Here is a 22,618-nt window from a genome sequence, read left to right as displayed (position 1 = left end):
TGTGCGTATTTATTCCAGAGGGTCTGTGTTGATTTTTCACCGCAAACACACTGCCACTAATATATTTTCTCGCGCACCGCTCTGTATATTATATAATAATAAACCTATATACCGTGCTAGTGTGCTCCATATACCACGACCGCACGTGTGGGCACTTACACAAACTACCTCCAAGCACCCCCACGGTGTGTCCACCCACCCGTAGACGAGTACGATTTTGTGAGACAACGCTCAGGTGTTATCTATTATGATGTGCAGGAAAATCGAACGGGTGGAACCGATCAAGACAATGATTTTTCCTGTATCGAGCGGATGAACATCGATGATGGTTTAAAACTATTTCAGCAGCAGCAGACGGCATATGCAGTCACTGATTTCGGCGCTTTGTTATATTTTTGATATTATGACTGCGAGACGTAAACTGTGCATATTGTAATGTGACCGTGTAGAGTCTGTAGACGAGCCTAAGAAAACGACGAGATTTCCACCAGGAAGTCGCTAACCGATATAATATTTCGATACGATTGTGCTGAACAAGCTTCAGCTATAAAGTGCACTCATCATTCATACGAACACTAATTTGAACCTCTACGACCAACCTACATGTGCACCAATCCTAAGCCGGGTGGTACTCGAGATCTTCAGATAAATTTTCTCGGTGGTACTGATTTTTTAACTTTTTAAATAGTTTGAACTATATATACCTGCGATAAAATATCACGTTACACTATTAATTTATATTGTTGTAATTTTGAAGAGTTTCTATGTTTAAAGCAATCGTTTGATCTGAAAAAACAACAGCAGATATCACATTGAAGTTTTTTGATGATCACCTTTTTTTGTACAGCTAATACACTGTACAGCCGAACTCGATACCTCCAACTCATTCCTCGGCTCCTATAGAATTACCGCGTACATATAGTTTTTAAACAGAATTCAAAACTAAAATATTAAAATGCACTTTTATGCCATTTTTATATTAGGCAGGCGCTTACTATAATGCAATGTCAGTGGAAAAATATAGTTTATTTTATCTTTCGTATTCCGGTCAAAGGAATCGAATTTGAAAAATCGTATACATTACTTTTTACTCGTGCACAATAATATTATGGACGTTTCTCGTGACTGATATTCAGTTCGCGTCGGACACTTAGTTACAAAAACACAAAAGTGAATTATATATGTACTGCACATAACAATAATATTATAATATTATAATGTCTACACAACATGGCCGTCACCAATCATCCCCCGAGCTTAAACTATAAATCTATGCCTATTCCGTATTACTGTCTTCCATCAATATTAAATTAGTTTCCACGGTCGACATATATTAGTATGCTGTATGGAAATGGAGAATCAAAGCTTAGAAATCCACTATAATAATATTGTCGTCGTATAATATACGCATCATGGGCGTACGACGCATAACGGTCTGTATAAGTGTATTTACCTATACCGTGCGATGGAGGTAGTGTGTTTGTACAATATAACGTTATAATATTATAATGCAATATGCATAATCGTGCTAGACAACAAAATGTGAGGATAATTTTATTTTACCATTCGGATGTCATAAAAGTCCGCGCTGTATTAAAATACGATTGACAAATAAATACGATCTTTACCGGTTACAGCAACAAGTATATTAATATATGCGTCATTATTGATCAGACAACATTTGCGATTGAAACGTGTAGTTTAATAAGAATTTATTACGAAATTCTAATTTTTAAAATTTCTTATAAATGGGCAGGTCGACTCGTCGTTTTTTATACCTGATTTGGTTATACTTAACGATCGTATAATATTGGTTTAAAGTCTATTTCTTCGTGTCTAAAAGTTTAGGAAAAATGTTTTAAATGTTATTTGTGTATTGGTATACGGGATGTTCGATAGATATGAGTTATAACGCGATCAATAATAACAAATTGAGTTTGATTGTAAAGTGAGAAAAGTGTGTCAACTTTGCTTTTAATTAAAATATTAGTAGTTGATTATTATTCTTTCTAATTATTTGCATCGTAGAAGTAGCATATAAAATAATAATTAGTGTGCATCTATTCTAATTGAAAACAAAATAAATTGATGACCGAGCACAATATATATATAATAACATACATACAATTATAGAAATTATATAATATACATAAGACAACATAACCTATATAAACATATTGTGTTTGTGTGTGCGCACACATGGATAAATACAATTTGGTGTACAAATATAATACTCTAATCAGTGCATGTTTTATTTTAAAAGTAGATCTTTTTTTTGTTACCATAACGTACAAAAATTGTTTTCGTAAATATTTAGAACGTAAAAGCGTATAAAAACAATGAAACGAAAAACTTTCGTTCGAGTTTTCTCTTTTTTTTAAAAAAAAAATATAATATTTACATTTGTTGCAGTAATCGCATATTTTTGTTTTTCGAATTAACATAGAAATTATTTTTGGATGCGTCGGTGCATGTTACCCTGTGATGGTAAGTACCAGGCATTAGGTACGCACCATAATAAGTCTTGTCGAACATGACATCGTCGTCCATTTGTATTATGATGACCCACAACGGGTTCTGTTTTTCGCAGATGATTTATTTAAAACCAACGACGTCGATACACGTCGGTACACGCACAAAGCACACTGCAAACGTGCAGATAGAGTGACGAGGCTGTAAATGGCAGTGTGACTGAAACCGAATTTTCTTTAATTTATTAACGTTGACTCGCTCGCCGAACAGGCAAGTAATTATTATACTGAGTAAAACAATAAGCGCTCGTCAAATGTCACGTAGAATTACCACAGCTGACATTTGGAACCGTTAACATACAATAATATTATTACAAATACCAACAAGTTACCTGCTCGATCAGGAATTTACAACAGTTTTTTTTTGGTCGTGGACCCCTAGTTTCTATTAAACAGTAACTAAAATACGACTAATACAAATTGAAATTTTCTTATGAATATAAATAGCTCAAAAACAGTCAAAACATTTTGAAAATTGTATGTTGTATAAAAATGATAATATAAACACATTCAGTGAAAATTGTACGTATCTATATATATCTACACTTATTTTTAATATAAACACGAATAAATCGATATCCTTCATTTATTTTATGTTTTTTCCCGACGCTTTTGAAAACTATTGGGAATTTTTCGCTTTTGACAACCCCCGTTCTCACCATCCAAGTACCAACGAGATTCACTTTTCTATCCGAAAATATGCTGAAGTAGAAAATTGGAGCATTTTTACTGTCCCAAAAGTCGATGGCAGACGGAAAAAATAAACACATCGTTGTAAAATCATTATAATATTATTTTGCTACGCTCAGAAACTAAAATACTATTATTACCTATATTATTATAATACAGCGAAAAAGAAAAAATATAAATAAATATAATGAAATTAATTTTAATATTTTCGAATCGTTACTATAATCGCTTGTGCATAATACTATAGTTTATTGTACAGATAGGTTTTGTACGTTTAGCTAGTAATACCACCTGTACATAATATGATTATTAAAACAGCTGTATGCTACAAAAATGATTGCTATTATTTCCATCATATTATGGTTGTTTCGCCCTTTCGACAACGGCGGCGGTTATACTCGATATGAGTATTAATAACAAGCTCTAACCGATACCATAACTTATCCATATAATGACGACAATACCCGTTTGATTTCACGTAATGGGTTGTGTTATAGAATTATTAGTTCAAACATGCGGCGGTGACAAGGCTATAATATGTGCGTATAATATTATAAATCATAAACACGCACTAAAATCATTTGCCATCCGCGTGTAGTATAGTTGTACATCTCGTATAATAATAATAATAATAATAATAATAATATTATTACGACATTTGCCCGTAAAACAGATTGCCGCGCTACTCGTGAAGACTATGATAATAATAATATTATGACGTCGGACCTATCGATTTTGAAATTTCCTTATCGGAATCCGACAATCATATTATTGTACATGGAATTAATTAGCTTAGGTACTACCTAACGCCTCCCAAATCGAATTTCACGTTCGACTCAACAAATGATAATTTTTTTAAAATTGAATAAAAACAACAAATCTTAGTGTATTTTATAAAAACACTGTAGTTTTTGAAAAAAAAAAATATATTACACTTCAATTATAGACTTATTATAGGCTTGTCGTAAAAATATTTGTTTTTTCAACAAAAACCCGATAGCAAGACAAGACTTCATAGCATAAAAGTCTAGTGTCGTGAATAATTCAAATAATATACAGAAGTACGATAACACGATAATCGGCTTGGAAAATAATAGTGTGGCTATTAAACGGATCACTCGGCTTGTGTATAACAAAATTAATATTGTTATATTCTCGAGTGTGTTGCATTGAAACTATATAGTACAACGATTGCTCGTCCGAAAACGAGTCGAATATAATAATAAAAAAGTACATCCCACAGAACCTAATACGTGACCGACAAATCGATACAACAATAATAATGTACACCGATCGAGACGTGACGACGTCGTTATGCAATTGTTCTTTAAAAAAAAATAATAATAATAAAAACACGAAACTACCGAAATAAAAGAGTGAATAATATTATAATTGTCTGCCACATATAATATCACATATTGTACGGAGTTTAAAATCGTCATCGTTGGTGCCCCCTCCCTCCCCCAATCGACAATCACAATGACACTACACACACACACACACACACACACACACAATACGGTTTTGAAGCTTTTGCAGGATACAATACTGCTCTCTATATTGTCGTTCATGGGTGTTACACCACCACCACCGACGACGATATCGACATCACACGATCCACAATACCTAATAATATATTTTATATAATATACGGCGCACGCTTCGATAGGGACCGATCGCTATTAATTTCCTACGTTAAAACTGACAACTGTAATCAAAAACCGACGAGGGGGTCAAACTCGTCGCTCTCGTTCGCCGAGTGGGCAGTGCACAATATCGGCTCATCGTGTCCCACGACCCGACGCGATGTGACCGACGCCACCGACGACGATGATTAATCGTATTCGACCGCGTCCATAGTGTGCGAAAGGCGTCGTGTCGTTGTCATGTTTTCGCGGGTAGGTATACTATATACTCGGTGTTTTCGATTTTGTTTTCCATCATTATTAATACCGTATTATTGGCATTTTTCGACGAGCTCGTAGGTACGCGCCTCCATCACTGACGCTTGGAAAACATAAAACCGTACTTCGCGGTACAAAATTATATATATATATATATAATGAAGGTAAGCACTGGCACGTTAAAGAGTGGTGGGCGTAAAAGGGGACACGTGTTGACGTGTGTAGCGGTACATTTTCTGAGGTAACGTGATTCTCGACGGCTTTGCTAAATCATTAGTAGAAAGGACTATTTTTTTTTTAATTCATTGGATACATTATATTTTTGATCATCAAAAATAGAGTGAGATAAATCTATATAGATTAAATCGAATCTAGGTACACTAGTTAACACTACTTATACGCTTTTAAATTAGTGAAATTCATTTGGTCGAAGTCAATAGTACTTCCATTTTTATGAGGCAAGTATAATTTTGGCAGCTTCCCGACTAGGAATGACGTTTTGCATAACTAGCATACTAGGTGTGAAGACATTTTACTGATATTAATATGTTTTTGTAATATGATTTATCTAATGATTCTGCGGATTCAAATAAATTACTAGGTAATTTAATGGATGATTGGATTTAATACCAGTAAGGTACCCACCGAAAAATCATACGCACAAAGGAAAATGAAATTGTTTAACGTTCCTTTTTGTAATAATATAATAATCTCTACTATATTGCAATATAGTTCCTCGTCTTTATCAACGTTTTGTTAAAATATTCGCTTATTTATTTATTTTCAAACAATGTACGCTTATATCCGCACTTCTTCATCTATCTGTAATCACTTTTACCAGGATCTGCAGACCTAATGTAGACTTCCAGTGACACAGCCGACAGAACCCAATTTTTGATTTATTTCTTAGGAAATTAATATAAATAGTTTATAATAATATGAAGGAAATGCAAAACTTTTTATAATCACTTCTCCGAGGTCATATTTGAATTCATGAACAATAGTATAGCTTTTTCATATTATGTTATCTGCGTAAAATATTGATTGAAAATATTAAATTTAATTACATTTAGGTACCTCTAACTTATATTTAATCTGGTGAAATACCTGTGACGAAAATACGATAGAGATGCTCGCCATCTAAGTACCTACTTGTTATTTTTTCATACAGCTCTGCAGTCACTAATGAATCAAATTTCTGACCAGATTAATTTTCACTTCGTGTACATATATTTCCCATCAAGTATTATATTCACGTAATTTGGCTAGGTTGGGTTTTATTTTGTATTATTATTGTACATAATTGCGTCTTATGTCTTATTAGGAGCTTAGTTTTTACGATAGTTTCTTTTATTAAAAAAAAAAAATTATGGATATTCATTATACTTCCCTATATATGTATATGCTTATACCAAAGGGATTTTATTCGTTATTACAATGAATAAAATGAAAAGTGGCAAAGTAAAATCTGTCCCCAGGCGGAAAACTGTTTAACACTCGGCACTGTGTAGGTGTAAGTTTTACTTTGTACAGATACCTACTCTGTACACTATATTATTATACCAGTTATTACTTATTATTACTGTTTTGTTAAAGTAAATAGTAGAAACAGTGCGACTACGTCGAGACTGCAGTGAAAAAATATGAAAACGAAAAGAGAGTATATAGTACCTAATTCGTAATCTCGGCAATTCCGCGGGCTTACGACATTTTTGCGTCCTCCCACGGTTTTCGGTTTTTCGGTTTTTTTTTTTTCAATTATTTCCCTCGAGTCTTATATACGCGTACGCGTACCGCCTACTCGCCGTCCGCCGCTCACCCGCCCGGAAAGGCGGCTAGCCGCTTCACTCGCGGGGTCGTTTACGTCCACTCGAACAATTCCGCCGCCACCGAGGCCTAATCAACCGGGCGAAATGGGTTTATTATTCTTTACTATTCCGCGCACTTTGCATCCGAATAAAAAAAAAAACAACAACAATAAAAAAATGTAAAAAAAAATAAAAAAAATATAGGAAAAAAACACGCAGTCCATCCTTTCCGGCCGAGTGTATATATTATTATTATTATTTTCTTTCCGCAGCGGCGGCATCAGCACCGGTTTCGAGAGAACGCATAAATCAATGTTGCGATTTTTTTTTCTTTTCGTCTTTTCCCCCGACTCGTTTCCTCCGCCGTTTCATTCTGCGAAACCGTCTTTGACGACGTTCTATAATATAACGACCCGCGGCGGCGTTTCGCGTTGTTATCTCGCCCCCGCGTAGCGTACATATCTATTATTATATACAACACCGACTTCGCCCCGGACCGGCGCCGCCGCGGATACACTTGAGTACTTCGCCGACCGCACAGTATATAACACGTTATAATAATTAAATGCTGTGTATACATACCGATCCCCCGTAAACGTTCGAACTGGTCCGAACCCGGTCGTCGTCGACACAGCGACGGGTGCCCGCGAACCCTTCGATGGTGTATCCGTCGGCGTTTATACACAATCACATTATAATATTATTTCTAATCGCACGAATAAAGCCGAACTATTTACCAACGCAAATGATACGAGTATATAATATGATATGCACCACTTACAAACTATAAACCTGCAAGAGCATTACATTTTCAGCCCGGTCTGGTTCATCAATTGTATCCGCAAGCCCGGCCCGGCCCGGTCCAAAAAATATTGTGAAAAAAAGCCCAGGCCCGGCCCGAAAATAATGCTAAGCTCATAAGAACCCCGGTCCGGTCAAACAATTTTTTTTTAAGGTTGCACTTTATGGGTGCACTATCAATAGTAGACTGCAGGTGTTGTAGCAACTGGCAATCTGTATTTTCTTCAGTCAAACGCAAGCATTTTTCATAAATATTTTAAATTACAGTTTATGTTTTCTCTTAGTAATAATACCGATAGCTAAATATTATTTTCGTAGTGTGTTGTTGTTTTATTCTGTATTAACATATTTCGATGGTATATTATATAAACAGCTTTATTATACCCACTAATCAAGATATTATTATATTCATTGTGATCGTATCTATTTGTACCAACGTCGATTCTATCATAATTATTTATTATTTTAAATTATGGTTATTTATTGTCGAAGAAAAATTCTTAAAAAGCCTGGTCCAACCCTTGATTTATTATTCGAAATCCAGCCCGGCCCGTCAAAATTGTACCAGGCCCGGTCCGGAATAAAATCCCAGGACTTAAAAAAGCCCTGTCTAACCATATTGGTTTATTATTCAAAATCCAGCCCGGCCCAACCAGAAATATTTTACAAAAAAGCCTGGTCAAACCCTTTATTTTGTTATAAAGGCCCGGCCCGGTCCAATGTCACTACGGGCCGGCCCGTAAGTCTTTACTACAAACGCTTAAGTGGTCAACACACTTATATATACATTATCATTATGTATAGGTACTTACTGACACAGTATTATATTTTTACAGATATATTGTATACGTGTGAATTTACAATCCGTTCAAATTACTATACAGATCTAATTTTCAATGTAATTTTTATATTTTCGAAAACAAAATTTTTTTAATTTTTTCTTAAGCCAAAAACCATGTTTTTATGAAAATTAATGTTTTTTACGATGATAATATTATTTCATGTTTTTTAATGATAATTTTTTACATATTTATTTCATAATTAAAAGCAGAAAACTTTTATAAAAATGTCGATGTACAAAACATATCGAATAATGTCAAATATTTTTTAGATAAATAAGCGTTAGGGTTTAGTTGGGCCGAGTAAGATGTCAAAGAGTAAGTATAAGTATTACACAAAAGTGCTGGTCCGCTACTCGTTGCTGCTCATATAAGCAGCAAATTTAAAATAATCAAATACTAACAATTAATTAATTCACTATTGTTATAGATAATAACAATTACATTTTGAAATAGTTTATTAGATTAGACATCGTTAAAAAAAATTACAAAACCACTACGATAAAAAAAAAATAGTAGACATTTAGATTTGTAAAGATGTGCATATACCTTAAATGCTTAAAATATGTTATTGGGTAAATCATAATTATAAAATAAAATTTACTTAAAAAATTAGTGTAGCCAGAACGGATCACCTATTATAGATAATTTTACTATACATAGTAAAAAAAAATTTAAACACGAGTGTGAATAATATCATACTGCTAATGGTATTAGCTGTGATCATATTTATGGTGGCAGACATTTTGTACTATGTGCTCACATAAAAAATAAACGCTTTCGTTTTTGTTTATAAATTTATCGACATAATACATACAAGCGAATTATGTAAACGACTTAGTGCTTTTAGTAATAAGACTTAGTACTTCCTTTTTTTATTGTAATCTAACTGTAAAATATACATTTCTTCATAGTATTTGTATATATTTGAGAGTTGGTTGATTAAAATTAATGCAATTGCTTACTGTTTTCATTTATTGCCTACTAACAAGCGACAACGAAAATAATATACTAACTCAACTTAATCGCTTAATCTGCTTCAATAATTGTATTTAATTGTGAGCTGTTTAATTTTCAAATAAATAATACAATTTCATTATAGAATATTTTCTCAAATGCTGAAATTAAAGAACTTACGTTTGTAACATTCAAATTAATTAACCTCATAAAATATTTAAGGCCTATATATAAAACAGATATAAAAATATATATTTTAATAAAAAATGTAATTTTAATCATTGCCTACTTTAAGTTTAATATGCAATATTATCAACAATATATATACTATATAGACATGAATTAATTTTTTGTTCAATATGAATCATATTGTTGTAATTACCATATAGAATGCAGCTGTTATTAAAAAATAATAGCACAATATTATCTAGATTAGAAATTAAAATTGTCAAAAGTAAATGTCATAAAATAAAATATTCACATTCGTCTTTTAGGACTACCCGACGGAATTAATATTGTTTTATTCGATTAATTAAATATGTATTGTTTATGTGATATTCAATATATATTTAATTACATTTTAAGTGAGAAATACCTTTATACCTTGGTAATCAGGGGATGACATTTATTTATTTTAAATTAACACGTATAATTAAAGTTAACAAATAACGTTTAGAATTGGTTTTCATACGCAATAAAATTCATTTTTTACCAAAAATAAAAAATTTGATAACTTGACGACGAAATAATAACAGACTGCAACGCTAAAAAATATGTCACTGTCCACGCCGGACAGGCGTTATTATCTCGCTCTAAATATTACAAGGTGTCATATTATTAAAACAAATTACTTAGATACTTAGATCGAAATTAAATATGATGAAAAAAACTGTGTAATTATTGGTTAATAATATATAATATATAAATATATTATATTATGCATAAGACACTTTTTCTGTACTTAGCATTATTAACGCTTGTCCTTTAATGAATCAATCAATTTCTTATACGATGTTTATGATTATTAATTGCAGCTAACTTATTGTGACAACAATAATTAAGAGCAGCTGTTATCTAAGTTAAAAGTATTATTCAAAACATGAAAGTTGATTATTTTTCGACGGTTAAAAATTCTAAATTATAATAGTTATAATAAACCTAAATATCGTATCGATATGACAATAGCCGCAACTATTAGTATTTTTGCTGTCCTGCAGTCATAGTATAACTATTTTTGAATAATTATCAGTTTGTTAGTAAGTTTTCAAAAACACACAGTTGGACCAATATATAGGTACCATATTATTTGTGACAAAAAATAATAATATTCTTAATCTAAAATAAATTGGCATGACTATTATTGACGAGTGACCCTAACTAGTAATGCACAGCACCCCCAGGCACCTCCGGTATAGTTACGGAACTGAATATGACAAATACGATACTCAAAGTCCGAAAACCCTATAGATATGTTATAATGATGTATGCACAGATAGGTTATATTATTAGCAGTGATAGTATAGTCATATCATCAACTGCTGTTGTAGTGGACATACAATGCATATTATAATTTTGTAGTTAAATCATATTATAGTACTATAGGTATCCATGTGTAAATTACATGTATTAGTATTTTTTGTTTTTATCATTGATTTATAATTCATAGTGAACACAACAAATTGTTTTTAAATATTTAATTACAAAAATAATAAACTTAAATTAAATGTGTCAGTGTATGGGTTTTCGAAATGTTCACCTTATGTATAGAAACTGCTAGCATTTCGACTTCTAAGTATAAACTCGCGAAGTGATGAATTACGTGCAAGGCAACATTATAATTATTTCGTGTCAAGGTAAATAGCGTATGTTTGCATTCCAAATAACATGAGTGCATGTATATTATCTGAGTGAAATAGTTTGAAAATATTAAATTGTTAAAACAATATACCAACATAACTTCACCGTTACCGCAACCCTATATTAAATACTAAAGCGTCAACACGGGAGTATAATATAACACTCAGGTTTTGTATAAATTATACACATAATAGCATTCATTTTCAACATTACCTACGTTTGTAAAATATTTCTGTATATAATCTTCTATAATATTATAATACTAGGGGACAAAACTACCTTCTCAGTTAGCCGTGTCAAAACTCTAAGATAATGTTCACATGTCATTTGATATTATGGTATAATTAGAAAATAAAAAGAATGTATCATTAAAAATTACTCTTATTGTTTCGAAATCAACACCTCTGATGTAGTGCAAGAGTTTTAAATAAATATATTAATATAATATAATAATATATACCTTATTTAGTTTTTGAAAACCTAAATTAAAATAATTTTCCAAATTCGATTTTAAAAGTTTTTTTTTTTTTTATTGAACAAAACATAATATTTACAATCTGTATTTACAGGTTATACAATAAGTAAATGTGATGGAAATTGATTTACAAGAGGGGGAAGTTGCCCATTGGCGACACCCCGTGAGATTTTAAAAGTTAACAAATAATAATTAAAGACACCAAATTATCACACGATTACGAATAGTATAACATACTTTGTATATCTATTTGAATGCCATTTTAATTTTTTTAATAAACTAATTACTGTTCATTTCTTAAATCTGATATAACAGTTATTATACGTATTCCATACACTCACGAGAATTTTACTGAAATATTGTTTCGTGTGGGAAACAACCCGAAAGGCATAGTTAAAATAAAATGCGTAACAATTAACCAGACAACATTATATTTTATAATAAAAGTATTTATATATATTATAAATTATAATACTACCTATATAATATGCTGTAGGTAGGTACATATAATTACTTCACTAAAAACATAAAAATGTTTGATTCACATAATATATAAATAAATATATAATTATAGATAAACAGTATAGAACTGCAGTAAGTTATATTCATATATTTAAGTGTTTATATTTTCTTATTATAAATATCTAAATAGATCGAAATAAAATTACACACAGAATAATAGAGATGACTAGGTATAAGAATTCTATAAATTATCAACTATATTTTTATTTTACGTTTTAAATCTGTCTCTACACCAGTTCCAATTAAGTCGTCAACTTCGATAATAATTGTCTAAAGGCGTTTTAAATGCAAACAGTTTTTCTGTCATAGTCTCTAAAAGCTAACATAAAAAAAAAATTTAAAAAAAATGCAAACAGAGCGTTGAGTAGATTGCTGTTTGCCATGAAATCTTTTGAAGCAGTTTTTATAATCATTTTGAATTTTTGACTCGCATATGTCATCATAAATCAGCTTGTGTATACGTAATGCACAAATACTTTGACAATGATCCTTATACATATAGATTGGAAGTTTTGAACCGTTCGTACGTTTGACACCATAAATCCAAATAGGGCAGAGAAAACATTCGTATAAAACTATAATAAGAGTCATCTATATGATATATATGCAATTTGAATTGAAGGAATAGTTTTATTTGATTTAGTCACTGCTATTGAGTTTTACATGAATGTAAACAAGATGGATGCTAACCTTTTGTCTAATGTTAAGCTGTAATATTTAACTAAAAAAAAATTATTTAATAAAAGTCTAAATATATTATACTCTTTGAACTCTTAAACTATTTTATATCATTCATGCTTTGTAAACCCCATTTGATATTGTTTACAATAAATAAATAATAATGAATGAATAGTTAAATTAATAAAATTAAATAACATTTTTAACGTAATTTTTTGGGACCAAGTTTTTAAATATCAATTAAATAACACCACTGCAATTTCAATGAAAATGTATCGACACAATCACTCATTTTTTATTTATTTAAAATTTAAATGCAAGGTGAACTCAGTTTCTCATTATAAATGCTTATAAATAAAAATAAACAATTTCAAGAGAATACAATGTTATAGACTTGGTAATAATTTGTTCTCGGAATAAGGTTTACGAAAATTCTTCGCTTGAAACATTATTTTTTTTTAAAATACTGATTTTAATATAATAACATTCGTTTGAAAAATGAGTATCACTATTCGAATGTACTTGATTTTGATCGTAGGATTTCAAACAGTTAATTAATAATAATTTGTGATTACATTACTTTTTAAAGATTAGATTGAGATTGGCAACCTTTGTAATTAGCTGGATGTGAGCCACTACATAAAGCTCGGTCTTTCTGGCACCGAGTCCTTCACCACATACCTACGATTTTGATTACAATCAATAGCGTATATATGACTTTTAGCGATAAAAATGCTGTACTGCTTAGATATAAGGAAGACTTTTTATTTTTGTTTAAATATCATATATTATGTACCTACTTATTTTTTCACTGACCTGTAGTTCGAGGACTGAGGTACGAGATTTTGTGAATATTTGAGTGACTTGGTTGAACTTTTACAATTATAACTCGATACATAACAGTGAGCTATTTTATTTGAGAAGAAAAATAACACAGTTTATTCGGGCCTGAATAAATACAAGAAAAGTCGTTGGGTTTTATTATTACAATTTATAGTGGTTTAGTTGTTTGCATTGTCATTATAATTTCGTTAATAAATAGACAGTTTAATTGTGATATACACATATAAGATTTCATGAGGTTTTTTTAGGTAAGTTATTAGCAGTGTTAAATGCTAAGTCGACAGGTGTAACGTTTCCCGTGTCCTAACATGCTTTTTAATTATTTCTAAATTAGGCACAATGTGCGTGTAGGGCTTGTCTGTTGTGCTTTAGAAAACTGAAAGACAAGTGAAAAATTACTACCAAAAATGCAGTTATAATTTAATTTAACTCTATAGTAATAATGTTTAATTGACCATGAATTATGAACTATTAAAATTATGTCTAACATAAACCATAACTACATAATCACAAAAAAGTCAAATTAAAGTTAACAAATCGATGTAACATTATACATTTTGCGAGTAAATAAAAAGAAAACTGTGTAAAACAAACGCGTACACAGAAGCAAACAAACGAATAAACTTTTTGGTTTTTTAATGAAGAGCGTTTGGGTGAGAATTTTTATTTTAGAAAAAATTATATTTTCATTTATGGTAAAAAGTTATTTTATCAAATATAAATTCGGTTAAAATAGAATATACTCAAGTTTAAAAACTTTCTGTTATTTGGTATTTTATGATAAAATCTTACAAGGTTAAATATTTTGAAAATCACTTTTACACATTACATAACTAATGTAATATATTTATGTTTCAAAACGTGCCGTGGCAGATTACTTAAAAATTGAATAAAAATTAAAAATATCTAATGTTGTGTTTAGAAAAGAAAATGTACTTAAATTTAGTTTATATTAACACTATCAACGCTACAATGTTTAGGTAGTTTTCTATTAATTAAAACATAAAATGCAAAGCCCCATCATAATAATAATAATAATCTGGTAGTAATAATCTAATTATAAACTTATTCACTAATCTAGATCATAAGTGATCACAATATATTCACACTAGTCAGACCTTTAATCTTTAAATAGGAATGGAACCAAAGTTTTTACACGAGTAGGTAATCCTACATTCCAACAATCTTCTAAAGGATTCTATAAGTCTTACAATTTTAAAAGATAAATCTTAAAGCAAGATCGCGGGTTGTCTGCAAAATAAATTAACCATTTCCACTTGGTACTTATCTAAACATTTCGAGTAAAAGTTATCAAACATTTTACTATTTTAGATTAAATTTAAAGTAATATTACTTTAACGCATAATTTATATTATAATTTTTTATAACACAAAGAGTTTTCTGCTTTGATTTTTAAATTGCGTGTAATCTGTAACCGCTGAGAATGATTTATTTAGAAAAAATTAACGTATAATACTACAAATTAAAATGTGATATACATTCGACGATAACAGAATACAGAAATAATACTTATATTTACCTGGATAAAACTGAAGATGATTTATTGTCCCATTGCATTGTATAAATCTGAAATATATGACTATAATAAAATATCGATTTACGTCCGAGTATATTAATTACCTACCGTTCATCAGATCGTTTGATATAATTTTTGTTATTTTTCACTCGTAGCTTTTACAATGGCAAAAAATAATTAAAATTCAATGTAATATAAGTAATATCAATATGATACATTATAATATTATATTGATATTTGATAAGTTATAAAATATAATCTATTTTAAATACAGAAATTATATATATTAAATATATTAAATATAATTAAATATATTATTATTTTTTCAATAATATGCATGATTTTTATAATAAAAGTTCGATATCGTTCGATTGCAATTATTGGATAACTTCAATTACAAAAAAAAAAGAATAATAACAACAATAATTTTACAATCTTTTATAATAATACCTATTATATAACATCGATTTGTGAAAAATAAAACGAATGAAAAAAATACTAAAACTAATCCATAGAGTATTTCGAAATACGCTCAAAAAAACATTCATAACCAGTTAACTAAGCACTTTTTTGATGAACGACCTAATTTTGTAATTTTTTTTCTAAATCCAATCCGTAACGAATTTTTAATGGTCTATAATCAATCACATTGCGCATAAAAAATATTCAATCAGTTCGACCTCATTATATGTAATTACAATTGTCACTGTGTTTTTTTTTATTCACAGCAATCCGAATGAAAAAACTATATTATTAATTATTTATAATTATTATTTATTTAACTCTTGGGTACGTCCTGAGAATGTCCCGGATTTTTTAATTTATGTATATTTTATTGCAATAAACTTGTAACTAAATATTTAATTTGCATAACTAAGTTATTACATGCCTTAACGAAACATTAGAATAGAATAGAATAATAGATTGCAATGGAAATGTATTTTTATTTAATTTTACTATTAACAACTTTATTTAGAGAACAGCAATATTTAGTACTGTTTGTATAAACTCAATGTTTAATTATATTTACAACACAAAATAATGTTTTTATTTTTCATCTTTTCCAAAAATCGAATAATGCTTAACACTGGTGAATTTGTAAAATTGCTCATTGAACCAAACGGTAAATTATATTAATATAGATAGGTACTCGCTATGTATTTAAAATACATTTTGTCACCTTTCTGTGCTCATAGTAAATACATTGGTCTCAATGTCTAAAAATAAACATTTAGTATAAATTCTGAAACGTTTGGCAAAAACTGTTTATTTGTAAAATTAAAAATATAATAAAATCACTGGTACTAAACAATAATACATATAGTAAAACATAGAATAAATCGGTTAAACGATGTTTACTTAATATTTGCATGTAGGTGAAGTACAGGAACAAATAGAAACACCTACACACGATCATCACTACTCTTATTATAGTTAAATTATTACGATAAATTTTAAATCAAATATAAATATAATTATATTGCGAGTATCCTGCCAGTATCGAAAACAAAACGAAATAATTTATCGAGAAAAATATGATTTTTGTTTTTGTAAATACTTCACCGAATCTTATAAGTACCTAACCGAACCGACCTGACATTTATGACTGTAACTGGTTTCGATAATAATCGTATGACCGGGCAGGACGCTGATACAAACGCTTCGAATGTTATATTATTCACTCTCTGAACCATTATACTATGGAGTGTACCTACCATTACCGCAGTTTTTATGTTGCAGAAATAAATAAATTATAACATTATAAGTTATAACTTCTCTTGATACTATTATTATCATTCCTAACAGTGTAAAATTTGCAACGTTTGTTGATTTTAACACACATTGACGGTCACACTATGTTATAGCAGTCATGTTTTTTAAGTCATAGGATAGGTACCACGAATGGCATAGTATTAATTACCATATCACCATTTACCATAACGTTGGCCAATTCGAAGTGACGCTCAATTGACAGAATTTGTTTTAATGCTCTATATAGCAGTCATAACCATCAATGTGTTAAGAAGATAATAAATTCATATACTAACAACTGTCAAGATCTCAGGAAAACTATCGATCAAAATGTACATACTTTATATGAGTTTATATTTATCGTGAAAAAATAATACGATCGTGTATAATAATATTAAGTACTTCATATTGTAATGTATGAGTATAAACCGTTTAAAACTTACTTGGAAATCGTATAATATCATATTATCATGTGAATAACAAAAACTTCGCAGGTACCCAGTAAAAGGATTATTATTCCTTAATCCGTTTTCAACACTTTGTCACGACAATACACAAATATTTTATAACACACGAGCTGTATTGAAATATTACAAGAAATAATAATAGCAGTTATACAGGGAACTAATTGTACGGTGTTCATTTTTATTTTCAATTTGATATAGGTACTTATATTTAAAGCGTAAGATCTCGATAATAATAGTCGCAGAAGTAACGCAGTTTGAACCAAAAACGATGGCTTACCGAAATACTTACTAAAAAGGAAAACTCGTCGGAACTATATATTAATGATATAATAATAATATATAGCAAGGTAAAATATTATATTATTGGTTCAAAATATATTTTTACACATAAAGTTGAATACAGAAAACTTATTATATTATATTATAGTACGATACCTATCTTCGTGGACTTACTACACGAGTATAATAAGTAATAACGCATATTATAATATATCCTTTTTATATAATATATTTTTACAGCCGACATATTTTTATTATTATTATTCAACTATTATGACTTAACCTACGGTATACGCGGTTACGCGAATAAACTAAAATAATGTTATATTATAGTATACATCAATGGCCGTTTTTGCCTTTGGGTGCGGTGGTGGACAGCTGGACGTGGGTCTCGCTTAGGTTTGTGCTGTCGACGGACGCGTCGTTGTACTCCGTGCTGTAGCCGCCCCGGAGCATCAGTTCGTCGGCGTTCTCGTCGGACGTCTCTGGGTCTGAGTCTGCCGCGGTGGAGATGGAGGCCGTGGCGGTGGCGGCCGCGGAAGTCACCTCAGCGTCAACTAGTTCCCGTTGTTCTGGCGCCATACCGTCGCCGTCGTCGTAGTGTTCGGTGGAGGCTGCTTCGGCGGTGGTGGAGACAGCTACATCGGAGGTGGAGGCTGCGGCGGTCGACGACGGCGTCGGCGTCTGCTGGTCTCCCCGTCCGTACCTCCGGTGCACGTAACCGGAAGTGTCACCTCCACCGCCACCGCCGCCGCCAAACTCTTCACCCGGCGACGGCAGAACGCCACCTACCCCACCACCCCCGTGACCAGCTCCGTAATCGCCGCCTCCACCTCCGTGTGACTCTTCGCGGTTCTTGTACTTGATGAAGTATACTTCGGGCTTGAGCGGTTGCGTGACCGGCGGCGGCGGTATGTGTATGGGCGGCGCCTCTTCCTGCTTGGGGTGCAGCACGTAGATGAGCGTCTTGTCGGCGGGCTGCGGCGGCGGTGGCGGTATGATGGGTGCGGTGGGTGATGGCGCGGTGGGTGACTTTATGAACACTATTTGATAGTTCTTCTTTGGTGGCACGTTGGGCAGAATAACGCGCTGCTTGCGTGGCGGATCGTCGTCTGGTGGTGCCACGTGCACGTATATTGACTTGTGTATGACTGGAGCCAGGTTGTGGGGTGTATAATCGTAACCACCTGAACCGTAACCTGAAGTTCCACTTCCACCGCCCCCGTGGCCACCACCACCACCGCCACCGCCCCCGTGGCCACCACCCCCACCGCCACCGCCTCCGTGGCCACCACCACCACCGCCTCCACCCCCATAACTGGCCAAAGGGGAGTCCTGGCCGAAACCAGTCGAATCGAATGACGGGGTCATGTGCTGCAGGTTACCGCCACTCGAACCGCCGTCGAATAGTGACGAGTGATGTAGTTGCGCCGCCGGCCCGGTAAACGGCGACGACGATTGGTGTTGCGGTGAAGCGGAGAATGGTGATGAAGATGAAGGCATGGACGGTGCACCGGTCGACCGGAACTCGACGGACGGCACGAAGTCTGTGAAACCGGACGTGTCCAAGTTTATGCTCTCGCCACCACCTCCACCGCCACCTCCACCACCCAATGACTGGTAGAAGTTGTCTGACTGATCTGTATAACCACCGCCTCCACCCCCGCCAGTGCTGCTCGGAGACGAAGGCCCGAACCCGAAATGATCGACAGCCGCTTGTCCCCGACCTTGGTGGTGGTACTGATGTGAATGGTGCTGTTGCTGCGACTGCGGAGATTGCTGCTGGTGCTGCTGCTGCGGCAGTTGTTGTTGCTGATTATGCTGCAGCTGCTGTTGGTGCTGCGGGTGTTGGTGTTGGTGTTGGTGTTGGTATTGGTGGTGTTGGTGGGGCTGCTGCTGCTGGTTTCGGGGGTGTTTGTAGTGCTGCATATGTTGGTGCACGAAGTATGGTCTGGAGCTGGAAGTCTCGAGTCCCAGGTCCGAAGTGCTGATCGGCACGATGAACCGCTTCAGTTGCCGGTCGGTGGAGCCACCGTCCACGTGCGTCGCCTCCAGAGCACTGTCATCGTCGTACAGCGACCTTTTCGTTTCTTCGTAAGACGCGGCCGCCGTTTCCTCTTCGACCGACGACGATGACAAATCGCATCTAACGCACACCACCGTAAAACAAGCGACCGCGGATAGCTGTCAAAAAAGAGTGATATTACAGTATGTTATTAATATAATGTATTGATTTATACGTCACGTCATGTGCACTGAAAGACTACGTCGTCGATGTCATCTAAAACGCAACATAATATATATTATGATTATACCAAGGCCACAACGAGTCATGATCATTGGTAACCCGTCCCGTTTTCTCACCTTGATTAGCACGCAGCTGTGCGTCAAAATACCACGGCTGCAATGTGATAGATACCTAAGACTGTTTTTATATTATAATGAATTACGCGCCTTCTAACGTGCGACGAACAGCTACCACCTATCCGGGAAATCGTTTGGTAAAATAATTGTTATTATTATAACGCCGAAGTCACCTACATCGCAATATTTACCACCACGTTAAAGCGATTGCGTCGAAATATATTTGACCATCATTGATTAAGACTTAAGAATATCGATCTATATATATATCTATGTATATTATATGTTAGTATCTGTCGAATTATTCTGGCCGAACTTTCTTCATCTCGCCGGACAGAAATTATCAAATATTATACTACATGACTTTTTATCAACAATAATAGATAAATGAAAAATTATGATACATAATAAGGCGTTTTTAATGGGAACTACAGTAGTTATCGTTCATGCCCCCCTCCACATTATCGTAGTGTATTACGAACATGCCGAGGAGACTGTAATATTATATTTTGTTTTTAATATTTAATTACTTCGGCAACAAAATACATAACAAGGCGAATTTGCCAACAGTTTTTTTTTTTTTTTTAACGTATTTCCCTATGGTGCCATAGCTCATATCCGTTCGAGTTCGTCGTCCCATCTTGGAGATTTAACAAAACGTCCGGCAGATAAGATTAGCAAAAAGAAAAGAATGAAAATATGTTTTATTTTTTTACCACTCCAAGGAGATTGTAAGTTGATACAAATCGTTGAAAATACGTACACGCAATAATGACAATAATATAATAATAAAGTTCGTGCAAAAGAGAAAATGTCATGTAAATTATTCCAAATAATTTATCCGACGGCATTTTTGAAAATACGTCAAACAATGTAACGTCAAAATATATTGTAGTAACCCATGAACGGCGAAGAATGCGATGAATGCGACAAATGTCTATGTGCGCATTGTCCAGACGGGACGTAAAAACAAAACACACAAACGAGTTACAGCTAGACAACATCCCCATTGTTAAAAACGTTGGGATAGTTTCTATGGCGCGGGATTTTTTTTTTTTCCAATCGCAGAAAACGAGAGTATTTTTCCATTTTCATTCTGTTCGGTTGTTCGTTGTCACATTGTGCTAGGAATTTTACACATTTATATATATAAATAATGAATATATATATATAAAAATCGCAAACAGAAAAACCAAATAGTCGTATGCGCGCAAAAATGTATTTCGAAGATGTTTCACGAAAGCGCTAAAAAGTATAGAACTCGAGATGATTTTTCCGATATGACTTCGCGGGGTTCGCCCTTCCGAATGATTTCGGATTTCGAAACACGCGCGCAAATGATAAAAAAAATAAATAAATAAATAAAAGAAAAGGTGATGGAAAATCCATTCTTACCGAGTAAAAATACTTGACGCCCATTTGTGCCGGGTTTCACGACAGACAGTAGATATTATGGTTGGCGTCTTCCACCGTATGAAACATGTCCGAACTTGTGACCGCAGTTAACGTGACCAAACTAAACGTGAAAATGTACGACTGTGGACGCGGTCGAGTTTTCCGTTCAGTGGAAAACTCGCGCTGGAGGGGAAACGGCCGGTCGACGTGTCCGTATAGGAATGCGGGAAACTACGCTGCGAGAGAAGGAGAAACAGACTTTCTTAAACGGCGTAAAGGGCCGTGGAATAATATAATTCGTGTGGGTACTATTTTTCTGGCCGGACCATGCAATATTACGATAAATATATTATTGTAATCACAATGAAACGGCACAAAAAAAATGTATAAATAACACGCGGTTAATTTCTTTTCTATAGAACTAGTTTTCGTCGATTTATGGTAATAATTAATAACGTTATAATATATTATTATTATAGAGACGTCTTATAAAAGACATTAATATCCTATAGTCGAAAAGACGTTAAACTGGAATTAAACTGGACAAATAATATCCATTGCGTTTTAATATAACCCCTAGATTTACTATATAATGTTATAATCTTTGTATTTTATTTTCTGTTCACAGGTAAGACAATATTATAATGTAATTTCGACCAACGTAATAATATTGTATGCTCGCCTCTCGTATATCAGGTAATTCGAGAACCGTTATTATATTATTTAAATTTAAATTGTTAAAAAGCCAAACTCTCTCTCTGTTTTAAACGTACCTACTCATATCTATACAACAGGCAACGGCCATTTTTTTATCTACGAACTCCTCGACTCGGCAATTGTAGTATCAGGTGTTAACGTTTCTGAGCGAATTTTCAGGCGAGCGCATAGCCGATATTTTATCTGTATTATTATTATTGTT

The 22,618-nt window shown here is 33.0% G+C and overlaps 2 protein-coding genes across 6 annotated transcripts in view; one reads left to right on the top strand and one right to left on the bottom strand.

Annotated features, from left to right (window-relative positions):
• LOC132944640 (somatostatin receptor type 5-like) overlaps positions 1-22,618 on the top strand; it is a 218,276-nt gene that overhangs the window by 123,948 nt on the left and 71,710 nt on the right. The window contains exon 1 of one of the 5 annotated variants that reach the window (XM_061014098.1): positions 3,398-5,289. The exons of the other annotated variants lie outside the window; for them this stretch is intronic. The gene's annotated coding sequence lies outside the window, so the exon portion shown is untranslated. Of the gene's footprint in view, positions 1-3,397; positions 5,290-22,618 lie in introns of those variants that run through there. 5 annotated transcript variants of the gene reach the window in all.
• Positions 18,000-22,249, bottom strand: LOC132945363 (la-related protein Larp4B-like). Its single transcript, XM_061015081.1, has 2 exons — positions 21,700-22,249; positions 18,000-20,124 (listed from the first exon to the last, which is right to left on the bottom strand). Exons 1-2 carry the CDS (start codon positions 21,721-21,723, stop codon positions 18,280-18,282), a joined length of 1,869 nt encoding a protein of 622 aa, XP_060871064.1. The 5' UTR covers positions 21,724-22,249; the 3' UTR covers positions 18,000-18,279.

The sequence above is a fragment of the Metopolophium dirhodum genome, chromosome 5 (assembly GCF_019925205.1).
Source record: "Metopolophium dirhodum isolate CAU chromosome 5, ASM1992520v1, whole genome shotgun sequence".
Taxonomy (NCBI): domain Eukaryota; kingdom Metazoa; phylum Arthropoda; class Insecta; order Hemiptera; family Aphididae; genus Metopolophium; species Metopolophium dirhodum.
The sequence above is the reverse complement of the archived record's forward strand: the minus strand, read 5'-3'. Positions and strand labels throughout refer to the sequence as shown.

What these genes read in the sequence shown, in the direction of transcription:
- LOC132945363 (XM_061015081.1), bottom strand. Translation starts at nt 21,723, where the DNA reads ATGGGCGTCAAGTATTTTTACTCG. An exon ending in GCGTCAAGTATTTTTACTCG is followed by an intron (nt 20,125 to 21,699) that starts GTAAGAATGGAT and finishes CTTTTTTGACAG; the next exon opens with CTATCCGCGGTCGCTTGTTT.